General features: G+C 46.8%; 1 protein-coding gene across 9 annotated transcripts in view; it reads left to right on the top strand.

Annotated features, from left to right (window-relative positions):
* The first annotated feature begins 7,574 nt into the window (after window positions 1-7,574).
* NDC1 (NDC1 transmembrane nucleoporin) overlaps window positions 7,575-14,074 on the top strand; it is a 36,100-nt gene continuing 29,600 nt past the window's right edge. For 2 of the 9 annotated variants that reach the window (XM_061633036.1, XM_061633031.1), the window contains exon 1: window positions 9,370-9,460. Coding sequence is in view for 3 of the 9 variants with exons in the window: in XM_061633028.1 (XP_061489012.1) it covers window positions 9,340-9,501 (162 nt within the window). In the remaining 6 variants the exon portion in view is untranslated. Of the gene's footprint in view, window positions 8,335-9,154; window positions 9,502-14,074 lie in introns of those variants that run through there. The other 7 variants (XM_061633035.1, XM_061633030.1, XM_061633028.1 and 4 more) reach the window with 7 other exon arrangements.

Here is a 14,074-nt window from a genome sequence, read left to right as displayed (position 1 = left end):
TCACATCCTACTATTTCCTCAATACCACAAAAGCATCTATTGATATATCTTACTTATCAATAACAGCATAATCACAAAACGTTCTAAGGCACACACACCCATGTCCAGAATATACAATGGTTGAACTTGATTCATTTCTTAGCATGAAAGAGCAATACAATAGATTAATCATTCTGAGCGAAAAGCAATCTTGATGGGATTCCAAACTATCATCTTCATAAACAAATCCTAACTTCTTATGATGTTGACAACTTTTCACATTAATGGTTACCCAACTTGCATGCTTAATTATGGTCCACTGGTGAACTTCCTGGGCATAAAGAACTAAATCTTGATCTACAGTGATTCCCAATGGAATTACAGGATATACAGTAATGATTTCAGACGCTTCTACCATTACAATAGACAACCTTAATGCATGATTTTGCTTATCATATGTGGCACTGACAAGGCTCCACCAGTCTTCCAATTTTCTTTCTCCCTTGGACACGATGTCGAATTAGGGACCTAATTTCCCTGGGTATAAACCCACCATCTGTCATGTGAATAAGTTCCAAAGCCACTGTATGGGCCCAATTCTGCATTTGGGTGCATGTAATGGCCAAGGAAATAGTCTGTTGTAAGGACTGCATGGTATTTATCATGTCATGATAATCTTTTTCCATTCTCTGTTCCCACATTGGAAGTAAACTGGCTATGATTTGGGGGTTTTCAGTAGTCTTTTCCAGAGGCCTATTGATAGGTTCTGTCATCTTACTTATTTCTTCAGTAGTATAATGTAATTTGTTGGCTAATATTTCAATATTGGTAGCATCCAGAAAAGTGGTTCCAGTACCCAGCCACCCTAACAAATCCTGCTTATTTCTCTTCCCATTCTCCCCTTCCCATAATTTAACCCAATTATCCCATCCCTTATCCCATCCCAAACAGGGAATTCCTTTGCAATGTTTAATTTCTCAAATGAGACTACCACTTCCTTAAGTGCAGTCCCTGGTTTTATCAATAATTGCTGGGAGTGGTTCAATTTAATCACGTGAGATCCAACAAGGTCATAATCTATTGAATTACAAGGAATATGATATTGTCCATAATGGCAGTACTTTTCCTTGATAGACATTATCCAGTCTGGAGGACCGACAGTGTGTATCTTGGTCACGTCCATAAGTCCATTGAACCTCTGCCAATTTGTCATAGTTCTGGGATATTCTTGCCCTTTTGATGAAATCAGGACAAGAGCCAGTTCCTCGGTGGGTCTTCTTTTCTTGGCACTTGCCATAAAAACCTGGAAGTGCAAAGGTGATCCCTCCCCCGAAGTGACCATAGAAATCCATAAAATGTTGCAAACTTCTTCATGAATCATGTCGCTACCTTGGGACATTTCACCGAATCGTGGGGTGCAAGAAATCTTGGTGTCCACAGAAGAATCATGGCAAAAATGAAAGCTGCTCCTGGGGACCCTTGGTGCATTTAATTAATCGTGACTCCTCACAAGCAGCACTCTGTGAGACAGGTAGCTGATGGAGGATATATTTTTCCATTTGTTGTCTCCTGGAAGCATTACTTAGCAACCCTGGAAATCGATAGGCCATCTCCACCTCTGTGTCCTGATAACAGATTCAAGCATTTGTGGGGATGGGCTCGATGTCAGTATTTTCCAGGACACCTGCCTTCCATGCTGCATGTGCTCCTAACATTCCCCATATCATCAACAGGATAGTGGGCATGTTCTGGTGCTTTAAGAAAATAAAACAGAAATTATTCTTTTCCCTCCCCCTCCCATAAGTCAATCCATTAATTTGCCCAAGACATTCCTTACCCACCACAAATAGTCACTGACTCTTTAACCTGTTCACAGTTTTTCTACGTTTCTCAAACCTTCTGTCTACATCCTGTATGCCTCAATCTTAAAACTACCCCTGTCCAATGGGAACTGGGGTTCCTTCCACATACCACCCTTTATTAAAGGTTATGTCACTATGCTTTTACCTGCTATAGGGAAGCTTAAAACTTCCAGGACCACCTCTGCACTCTCTTCTCCCATCCTTTCTTCTTTAATCATTTGCTTAGACAAACAGAGCAAATTTCTTCAAAAAAACAACAACTAACTGAACAATTGCAAAACCCAGGGAAAGAAAAAAAATGCATAGAACACCATTCAAGCTGTGCCCATTGAAGAATACCATATTACATCTTGGGCAATGAAGTCCTGAATTTGGGATGCATGCACACAACTAAAACTGGAGGGAGAAAGCACATCAGGTGGTTTGTCCTTCCACTCCTTAGTTACAAGAACTTGTACCTTCAGTGAGGCACCAAGAAAATATTTAGTGTTACAGGCATCTTTGTCAGTGTGTCTGTAAGTCTTACCCTCATGTCTTTGTCTGTACACCATCTGAATGCACTTTCCCTGCTTCTTACCATGGGTCACACTCACATCTTCCCATTTCTTAGATTTGGATTTGCTTACAGGGTCCTTTGCTGCTTTTGTGTCCAAATCTTTTTTGTGTAATGCATTTGAATCTGAGATTCCTTTCCTTAATGTTGTGCTTAATTCTGATACATGTGGGATCTTCCTCTTTTGGAGTTCTCTTGCTGCAGATGCAAAACAAAGCACAGTTAGTAGCACCAGCATATAACATTCCAAATACAATTGTGCTTCCATTTGTACCATGTCAGGGAGTTTCTCTGGTGAACACCCTGTTTGCAGAACAATTGCTCTGGGTTTCCTGTTACTCAGCCTGTCAGGGACTGCATGCAATAACACATTTGCATCAATGCTGGAATTTGCACACACAAAAAGTGACAATGAAGAAAGCAGCTCCCTGTTGGAATTGGGGTTTGCAACTTGTCCATTCTCATGCAGATGGCATCAGAAACCAGCTGCTGTTTTGGAAGCCAAATTGTATTAATTTTCAAAGTAACTTCAGATTCTGGATAGACTCTTCCCGAAGCTAGAAGCTCTATACTTTGAGTCTTGTTTTGATCCAAAGGCTGTTTGCCAGCAAGAGATTGTTCCTTAGGAAAAGAATGTTCATTAGCAAGAGACTGTGGTGTAGTAGACCCAAAGGAAACATTTAAATCAGTATTTCTTTCCATGGAAGTGGGCACATCTTGTGTGTTTTCAAGCAAATCTGAAGCATTTAAATAAGGGCCTGCAATTTCAGAAGATGTTTTTGTATGTTCCTCTTTAAGAACATTAACAGGACTTTGCTCAGTAACAGGAGCCCTTCTGTTTCCAGCTGTTTCTGGACTTTCAACTTCTTTGGTTAAAGAAAACTTTTCCTTTTGTGCCAAAGAGGGTTTTGCACTGTGATCCATGACACCCTGTTCTAGGAGAGAATCGCCTCCCCCCATAGCTACAGAATTTGCACTAAAGACCTCTGGTTTTTGCAGACTGGATTCATCTGAAAAACCCAAGCCTGGTTTTCTGGCCACTGTTCCCAGTTCCCAAGTGGTGGCCTCCACATTCATTCTGCCCCACAAAGCTGGCGCTAACATAGACACGGTTGTGACTGGAGCAGCAGGAACTGGGCAGCCCTGGGTTCAATTGTGGACATCTTGTATGGCCTGCCTCTGCTCTTCTGAGCGAAGCTGGATAGGAGCAGTGGGGGCAGTGGGGGGGGGAAACAGAAGCAGAGGTGGACAGGCCATGTCAGGAGCCTGTGCTCTCCTGTTTAAAGCATTCAGCAAAACTTCAGTGGGTTGCTTGTGAAATTGATTCATATTTTCTCCCAAATTTCTAAGCATGGACCAAAGCTGATTATGGAAGGAATCCCCCAAATCCACCTGTTCATTTCCCTGTTGTGCCTGAGTAGGGCCTTGTTGGGGGGGAGAAAAGTTGCCGTGATTGCTGCTGGAGTTATTGAACCCAGATCTTCTTTCTGCCCCCTTTGATGCGAAATTACCCCGATTGAAAACAGGGTCCAAGAAAGGGCAATAGTTTCCTCTTCCCTGTGGCTCCCGATTTGCATTGGGTACAACAGATGAATAAGGCCCCTGACTGGTATATGTGACAGTTTGAATCGGCTCAAGCTGAACCTTCTTCTGTGCAGTGGTGACTTTTTACCCCCCTCCAACCTCTTGAAGGAGCTCAGAGACTTGCAAAATAGCCACACTCAATTCCCGCCAAGTAACACTTTCAAGATCCATTCTCCCTATTGATAACTTAGTTTGAGCATTTAACCCCATGTGTACAGCTTCCAGAAAGTCTGTGTTATTATACTCATACTGGCAATCTTCCAGAAGTCTGACATGCTTTGATAAATGTGCAAGGAATTTCTTCCGATTCACATGGGATTTCCCCTACACCTTGACTCTTCATAACATATGCCTTTAACACATTCATCCCAGGCAACACAGCCTTGATCACAATTCTCATCCAGTCATACACATCCCCTGCATTCCCCATTCTGAACCTTGCCTCTATAGACGCTCCATCCTGCTCAGTGGCACGATATCTTGCCACAATAAAAGATGTAAGGCGTGGCCCATGAAGGACCCCGCTTCTAGCCTATGAAGGCCACCGCTTCTGGCTCATAAAGGACCCGGCTACTGGCCCAAAAAGGACCTGGCTATTGGCCCATAAAGCACCCTGCTTCTGGCTCATAAATGACCCCTCTTGTGGCCCATAAAGGACCCCACACCTGGCCCAGAAAGGAACCAGGTTTTCACCCCAGCACCAAGTATGATGCAAGCAAAACCATTGTGGGGCAGTTAGCCACGAACAACGTGCGCTTTGCCTCACCCTGACAATAAAAGATGTAAGCTGTGGCCCATGAAGGACCCAGCTTCTGACCAAAAAAGACCCGGCTACAGGCCCATACAGCACCCCGCTTCTGGTCCATAAAGGACCTAGCCCATGAAAGAACCAGGTTTTCACTGCAGCACCAGGTATGATGCAAGATAAACCATTGTGGGGCAGTTAGCCACCAAAAATGTCCTATTCTCCTCACCCTGACAATAATAGATGTAAGCTGTGGCCCATGAAGGACCCCGCTTCTGACCTATGAAGGCCACTGCTTCTGGCTCATAAAGGAACCGGCTATTGGCCCATGAAGGACCTGGCTATTGGCCCATAAAGCACCCCGCTTCTGGCCAATAAAGGACCGCTTTTGTGGACAATAAAGGACCCCGCTTCTGGCCCATAAAGGACCTCGCTTCTGGACCACAAAGGACCCCACTACTGGCCCATGAAAGAACCAGGTTTTCACTCCAGAACCAGGTATGATGCAAGGTAAACCATTGTGGGGCAGTTAGCCACCAACAACGTCCGCTTCACCTCACCCTGACAATAAAAGATATAAGCTGTGGCCCATGAAGGACCCCGCTTCTGGCCCATAAAGGACCCCGCTTCTGGCCCATAAGGGACCCCGCTTACAGCCCATGAAGGACCCCGCTTACGGCCCATGAAGGACCCCGCTTACGGCCCATGAAGGACCCCGCTTACGGCCCATAAAGGACCCCGCTTACGGCCCATAAAGGACCCTGCTTATGGCCCATAAAGGAACCAGGTTTTCACTCCAGCACCAACTATGATGCAACCTAAACCATTCTGGGATAGTTGGCCACCAACAATATCCTCTTTCACTCTCCATAACAATAAAAGAAGTAAGCTGTGACCCATGAAGGAATCCGCTTCTGGCCCATAAAGGACTCCGCTACTGGCTCATAAGTGACCCCACCTCTGGCCCAAGAAGGACCCCCCCTTGTGGCCCATAAATGATCCTGCTTCTGGCCCATAATGCACCCCGCTACTGGCCCATAAAGGACCCCACTACTGTCTAATAGAAGAATCAGGTTTTCACTCCAGCACCAAGTATGATGCAAGCTAAACCATTGTGGGGCAGTTAGCCACCAAAAATTTCCTGTTCTCCTCACCCTGACAATAAAAGATGTAATCTGTGGCCCATGAAGCACCCTGTTTCTGGCACACAAAGGACCCCACTACTGGCCTGTGAAAGAATCAGGTTTTCACTCCAGCACCAGATATGATGCAAGATAAACTATCGGGGGGCAGTTAGCAATCAACAATGTCCTGTTCTCCTAACCCTGACAATAAAAGATGTAAACTTTGGCCCATGAAGGACCCCACTTCTAGCCCATGAAAGAACCAGTTTTTCACTCCAGCACCAGATATGATGCAAGCTAAACCATTGCAGGGCAGTCAGCCACCAACATCGTCCGCTTTCCCTCACCCTGACAATAAGAGAAGTAAGCTGTGGCCCATGAAGGACCCAATTCTGGTCCATAAAGGACTCCGCTTCTGGCGCATAAAGAACCCCGCTTCTGGTATATAAAGTACCCCGCTACTGGTACATAAAGCACCCTGCTTCTGGCCCATAAAGGAACCCGCTTCCATCTCGTGAAAGAACCAGGTTTTCATTTCAGCATCAAGTATAATGCAAGCTAAACCATTGTGGGGCAGTTAACCATCAACAATGTCCTGTTCTCCTCACCATAACAATAAAAGATGTAATCTGTGGCCCATGAAGGACCCCGCCTCTGGCCCACAAAGGACCCTACTACTGGGCTATGAAAGAAACAGGTTTTCACTCCAGCACCAGGTATGATGCAAGATATACCACTGTGGGGCGGTTAGCCACCAAAAATGTCCTGTTCTCCTCACCCTCACAACAAAAGATGTAAGCTGTGGCCCATGAAAGGCCACTGCTTCTGGCCCATAAAAGCCACCGCTTCTGGCCCATAAATGAACCAGGTTTTCATACTGATAATAGCAAAAATTCAATTGTTCCTGGGTAGTAATCCCATCTACCTTGCTGGTTTGCTTGTTTCAGAAGGAAAGAAGATCAATAAAACAATAATAAACAAAACCCAGCTTGCAGGCTTATTATCTAGAAAACACAATACAAAAAAAAAAAGGTATGGGGAGGGAGAAGTAAAACATGGAAACTTAGGCATTAGTCCTTAAAGTTGCAAGTTCCTTATACTGTATAATGTCCTATTTGAATAGAAAAAAAATTAGGGGAGGAGGAGTCAACTGGAGCTGTTTTCAAAACAGAACCCCACTGTCCTTCCTCTGCTGCAGCCAGATTTGCAAACAGATTACTATCCAGGAATGTGCCAAAGCGATAGGTGCTTAATGTTATGCTGATGAGCTGGTTCATTTGCCATAAGTCGTATGACTCTGTCTGTAGACTAATACCTCTGTTTATTAGCTTGTGCCAGCCAAGCTAGCAATTTACTGTGTAATCTTAGCCATACATACGAGGTAAGCTCAGTTGAGCTCAATGTGATTTATACCCAAGTAAGTGATATTAGGGTTGCAGCCTAATACTCTAACCTAATAAATGCCTTATTTAACACAACAGAAGGAGTATCTCTATATACAATTCTAACCCTGTGGAGGCAGCACAATAGTAGTGGAAATAACAAGTCAGAAAAAAGTGGAAGTCTGTGAATGCAATACTTCGCATGTCTATAAAGAATTATTCTAAGAATGCAACAAGGAGTGTGTTCCTGAGGACTATGCTTATTTAAGAATAATTTTGGCCTTCCTCAATATAGGGCAAAAGTTCTGAATGTATACATGGTTCATACGTTTATGATTTGATTATAAGTTTCAATTTACTTGGATGATTTATCAGTGGAAATAAATTATAAATAAAAACACACACAGAAATAAGTTCCATTGACTTCAATGGGTTTACTCCTAAGAATTAAGTTGATATGCACAGGTTCATTCCAGCAATATTATCTCAGCAGGGGCACTTAAAGTTGAATGCAAACTTCTATCATCTGAAGGGTGGAAGGTGGGTACGGATTTCTAATATATTAATTCTTGAGATTTATTTATTTAAAGCGGCCCCCAGGCAAATACGAATTGACTTGCAACGATATAGGCTCTATTGATCGCATACCTGGAAACATGCCTGTAGCCAGCCTAAAAGTTCTGGGTAGGCAGCAGAAAAGTAGGGAGGGGCAGAGAAAAAGTCTGTAATAAATTTAATTAGTTTTTTAAAAAACTAGGGGGCACCCCCCATTCCCCACCCCGGCTACGGGTCTGCCTGATAACAGTCTTCGGCTAATTCAACTGCCTTTTTAAAAACAGAGCCGAAACAGTATTTCATTTAATATACATTGCACAAAACTGCTAACAGAAAACAAAAACATTCTGTTTTATCTTCAGAAAACCGTTCCTAAAAATGCCACAGTAATGATGGACGCACTAAATAAACGTCACTGAAGTTATTCTGTATTACTGGCAAGAAGGCAGGGCTTGCTGGGATAGCGTGCAGGAACTAAAAGCTTTTCCATTCCGCTGGCAGCATGGGAGGGCGAGTGATGGTGTTTCATTCAACGCGGGAACAGCTAAATGTATGTATGTAAGCCGGCGCGCTCTAAGCACATGGGCATACACGCCTGAATAGGGCTAATGTGTGTTTGTGTAGTGCCGCTTCATGCTTACCCAGTTTTTCACCGTGATTACTATGAATTGACTCCAATAAACTCCTTCACAGTTTTTGAGCAGAGGCTTGTAGAACTGCCAAGATTCGTTCAATTTTAACTTTTGTTTTTGGTGAAAACTAAAGAGGATTGGAGATAAATTTAACTGGAATAGCTTTTCATGCGAACATACTACAGTAGGCTTGCCATTACTTGCCAGTTTTCCCTGCCTAGGGGTCCTGCTTTGAACGAAAGCAGGCCAGTCTGCATTTTCCATTCTGGGGAAGGCTGTATCCATTGAACCCTTACATTCTAGCTGCTAACGTTAGAGAGATGGTGGCAGGAAAATATGGCAGGTTAGGTAATAGTATGTTGCTGAGATTAGCTGTGCAAAAGATTTTGCTTCTCTAGAAGATCAAGTTCTATAATGCAACTTCTTGATATTTGGGTGCACAGAGGTTGTTCCTCATATTGATAATAGCAAAAATTCAATTGTTCCTGGGTGGGATAGTAATCCCATCTACCTTGCTGGTTTGCTTGTTTCAGAAGGAAAGAAGATCAATAAAACAATAATAAACAAAATCCCGTTCCGTGCCCGGTACCTGCCGGGCAAAAGGGGCGTGTTTGCGGCTGCTGCCGAAGCCAGGCCGCCATCAAGGGTGTGTGCGTGCGCACGTGGCGCGCCGTCGTGACGCACAGTAAGGAGGCGGGGCAGCTGAAGGCCATTTAAGGCTACTCCACCAGCCTCCCGCCCTCCTTTGAATTTTGGCGGCGGAGGCCTTGTGGCGGCGGCTGCTGCGCGCCGCGGGGAGCCTTCCGGCCGCGGCGGGCCCTTTGGTGCGCCGGCCTAGCGGGGGCAGCGGCGGCAGCGGGACGCGAGGGGCCTTGGGGCCGCGGCGAGGCTCGGGAGGCCTTCCGGCCACGGCGAGGCCTTTGATGGGCCGGCCTCGCGGCTGCGACGAGGCACATGGGGACTTCCAGCGGCGGCGAGGCACGGGAGGACTTTCAGCCGCGGTGAGGCCTCTGATGGGCCGGCCTTGCGGCTGCGACGAGACGCGTGAGGACTTTCAGCCGCAGCGGGGCACGGGTGGCTTTCCAGTTACGGTTTCAGTTTCAGTTACCCCTGAGGAAGAATCTTTATTCAGAACATGTCAGGCCTAAACAAACTGCACTGCTATGGGGGCACCTTTGATGCTCTTCTGCTCTCTCCTGTTTCTTTCCTTCAAACTATCACCTTCTGATTCCATCATTTATCATAGAAATAATGTTTGGGATTAAGGGAAACACAACAACCTACTTCTAGTTAAATAGTACCCTAGACTTTCTATCATAAACCTGGAATATGTGGAGTAGGGGGAGAGACAATGTTTAAAATTTAATTCTATGCTGATAGTAAAAGAGAGATTGAAAAGGCCAAATATGTCTTGCAACCCAGGGCATGTGTGTCTGTGTTTTAAGTATGCAGAGAGAAATGTTTACTTTAGCTGAAGGTGAATTACAGTCAGCATTTTTATGGATTAAATATAATTTGAAAAGAACAGTAGGGGAAAAGGTTATTTTAAGGATTTTCTATTTAAACTAAACAAAATATTTATGCAGGCAGGCTTCTGTGCAGAACATAGAGGCAAGTATTCATGGAGAGCTCCTGTCTGTTTCTCTAAGCATAGTAATGCAGCAGGTAAAGGGATGATGCATAGACGAAGAGCTGTCTCTCTCCTCTCCTATGTATTTAGGTCCAGTTCCACACCTTATGTGGCAATTGACATTGCCACTTGCTCACTACATGTCTCTCACAATGCTGTAATGGGTGGCAAACCTCCAGTTAGGGCCAGGAGATACTTCTATTGGGGTCCCCTGCCCATTACAGAAAGCAAAATAGGAATAGACTCCTTTTCTTGATACTGAAGTGTATTTTTAGTTTAAACTAAATGTTACTTTTCAGTTACCAATTACCTAGAGAGGTAGTGGGCTATCTGACACTGGGGGCATTCCAGGGGCAGCTGGAGAGGGGATGCTTTTATTAAGGGATGTACTGAGAAGGCCATCCCACTTCCTCACTGTTTTGCAAACCAGGAAAGTTCAGAGAAGGGGTTAGTCAATTAGGGAGAACTTGAGATGAGAGCCCCCCCCCCCCCCAAAAAAATTGCCTGCACTCCCACACCCTTCTGCTGCCTGTGGCCGCCACTTCTTTTGCAGAATAACCTAGAAAGATGCTCTGTCATAACGTAGCGGCCATTTGGATTGGAGCAATGCAATGTAATTACAAAGAGCAGAGGCTTTCTGATGAGGGTGGGGGGCAGCTGGAGACAGAAAGGAGGCTGCAGGAGCCAGTAGGGACCCCCAGTTAGTGCTGCAACCTCACCTCCAAAACTACTTCAACTCCAAATGCAAAGGGAACTCATCCCCCCTTTTTTCACTGTCAAGCTTCTCCCCCCCCCAAATACGTTCTTCAAAACCCAGGTAAAAATATATGAACCTTTCCATCAGTTAAGTCCCATAAACCTCTGTCCTAAGACCCATTTAATCTGTGGTATTCTGAGTAAACACACATAGGATTCTGCTGTATGTGTGCAATCACATGCACCCTTCCAGGGGAAGAAGTAACGATACACTCGGGGATTTTCTCATAAGTAAGTATGCATAGAATTGGTCCAATTCATATTTCTCTGAGTAAATTATTTAAACATAATGGAATTAATCACGTGCAGGCTGCACATTTGCTTGCATCTTCTCTTTAGCTAGTTTACAAACTGGTCTGTAGATAAGGTGCCCACCTTTTTTACAGGCCTCTAGTCCTGTGCTTTTAAGAGTCATCTGATCTGCAGACATTAGAAGATGACATTGCTTAACTCCATGCCATCTAATAACTGCTGAATACGAACCTGCTATTAAAGGCACAACAACAAGCCAGAAGGATATGTGGGGCCAGGGCCCCCCAAAGGAGTGGGAAGCAGCCCCCAGCAGAGGCTGCTTGAGAAAAGTGTCCCTTCCCAGCTACGCTCGAGGGCTATGGACCTTGCTTGCAGACTGCCCAGTTATGGGGAGACTCATTTTATGATGTGGTTTTTCTTTATTATGCGGTTTTCCGGATCCTATGGACGCACTGGTCCAGGGGACAATTGATGAAGACACACAGTTGGGCAGGGTTATTGGCCCCTTCCCATCATCCCCTACCTCTGCTCTCTCAGTGCCCCCCCTGTATAGTGCCCAAAGTGGCAGTGGGCAAAGTCTACCTGATTCACCATCCGTCATACAAGTGGGGTCAGTCAGTGATGGCTTCATACCAGATAGTCTATGCACAGTGCACTACACTTCATTCAATATAGTGCGCACCTGTGGCAGAGATGCCTTATGGGCAAGTGTGGCAGCTAATCTGCCTGCGTTGCCAGCTGTTACACATGGTGGATTTTGAGCTGCTGAGTTTTGCCTTTTAGGTCAACTATGCAGCAGAGCATTACCTATGGGCTGCTGTATTCTTGCATGGAGCACTTCAGCCCCTTCTGGGAAGGGACAGCCAGGAGACGAGAGGCCCCAGAAGCGGTGGGGCACTATTTTCATGATGTCCAGTTCTCGGGTAGGGCAGACTTTGGGTGCATGTTAGCGCTTGATGGCACAGTTTATAGCGTAGCTATGAACTGGGGAGTTCTTTTGGCAGCTGGGAAAGTGGAGGATCCTGCCCCAGTGTTCACCTTCCAGGGTATTAAAATCGACTTTTGGACCCAGGGCTGCAGGCTGCCTGGAAAAAGCTTGAATTGTTGCAGATCAAGATCCTGAAGTTTTCAGGGGCTGGGAAAGTGTTTGCTTTCTGCCCTTCAGGTATTGGGGGCCTTCTGCGGTGGGGTTTATAGTGCCATAACAGGGATTTCACAGCCTCACCACAGGTTCAGGGTTTTGGCTGCCTTATGCGCCAACCTGCGGTGTGGCCCCCTCCGTTCCTGCAGTGCGTCAATGGTGTTCCAGTTAGAGGAAGGACCGACTCTGCTAGTCCCATACCGCATACTGGGAGATGGGGGAGGGGAGTCAGAGATGGTCAGGGCAGGAGGGGACTCCTGGGAGTTGGGGGGATGGCAGGGGCTATGCAAAGCGTGGCCTATTCCTAGGAATCTCGTCCTGGAATTCATCACAGATGGTAGGAGTAAAGCTTGTCTGCCAGTGTGTCGCAAGGTAGGCTTGCAGGGGGCCTTTAGGACCATTCACATGTCTTGGGATATGTCATGTGCTGGCCAGCTGGCCCATGCACACCCCCATACCCCTTATCCTCACCCTCCATGTTCACCTGACCCGCCAGGGATTGTTGATCAGGGAGGTGCCCTGTGACCATCATGCTTCAAAGCTCAGCGGTTACATGTAGCACCCCTCACACTTAATTTTGGAGCCTTCCGGATGGGGGGTGGGGGTGTTTGGGGCCAGGTCAGACTTCCCTTCGAGCCATCCTGGGGTCCAAGGTTTGTTTCCAGGCAGACCAGGGGTACAAGAGTCATTCCACATTATTTTACCCTCCCCTGGACTGGACACTTCCCCATGACGGCGACATAGTGTTTTTGGCCGGAAGCTATAGGCCTGGCTGCCTGATATTCAGGGGGAGGGATCTTCCCTCATAAAGTTTCGGTCTAGTGTCGCGATGCCTGGGAGCGGACCCATGGGGGTTTGAGGGCCATGCCCCTCCGGAATTGGGGTTGCCTACCCGGCAGTGGAATTGCCTACCTGGGACGGTCTATTTGGTTTTTGTATATGCAGGTGCAGGCCGCTAGGAGGTGGAAGTAGGGGGCGCATGGAATACATTCACCCCAGGGGCGAGTCTGAAGGTCTGGGACCCAACTGTTCACGATTGTTTCTGTTTTTGGCAGGTTGCTGGACGGGGATGGAGCAGATGCGCAGTCTACTCTGCAGCCATGGCATGAGCTCATAGGCTGGCCTTGGGGCCGCAAACGCACATTGGTTCACAGCTGGGCCTCTGATGGTGGGCCATGGTTTGGTGACTGGGTCGACAGAGTATGCGCTGGAATGGTCTCCTACCCATGTCGTTCCAGCAGGGTTCAGGGCAGAAGGTTACTGAAGGGCAAGACATGTGAGAACATGCAGTTGAGGCCACAATAGCCTCTGGTCGTCTGCTATGGTCAGACAGGAAGGGCAAGGCCCTCAGTGGCAGGCATGTGAGGACATGCAGCTGAGGCCTTGGTAGCCTCGGGTCGTCTGCTGTGGTCAGACATGGAGGGCAAGGCCCTCAGTGGCACGCATGTGAGGACATGCAGTTGAGGCCACGGTAGCCTTGGGTCGTCTGCTGTGGTCAGACATGGAGGGCAAGGCCCTCAGTGGCAGGCATGTGAGGACATGCAGTCGAGGCCTCGGTAGCCTTGGGTTGTCTGCTGTGGTCGGACATGGAGGGCAAGGCCCTCAGTGGCAGACATGCTTGGACATGCAGTTCGGGAGGCAACGATGCCATCCTCCTGATGGACCTGCAGAGGGGTCTGCATGAGATTCTTATCGGGTGTGGGGTAAAGGGAGACTAAGCAGAGGCTTGTCCCCCTTTTGTGGCAAAGAAGTGCGGGAAAAGGTTTAAAGGGAAAGGGCAGCTAGGTGACACCTTTAGGCACCTTTGGGGGCGATTGGCGGTCCGGGGGCCTGCAGCTCAGGGCTATACGGCCCGGGGGGCAGAACACGGGCCGCCTTT

This window comes from Rhineura floridana, chromosome 6 (genome assembly GCF_030035675.1).
Source record: "Rhineura floridana isolate rRhiFlo1 chromosome 6, rRhiFlo1.hap2, whole genome shotgun sequence".
Classification (NCBI taxonomy): domain Eukaryota; kingdom Metazoa; phylum Chordata; class Lepidosauria; order Squamata; family Rhineuridae; genus Rhineura; species Rhineura floridana.
This window is presented reverse-complemented; position numbering and strand designations above follow the sequence as displayed.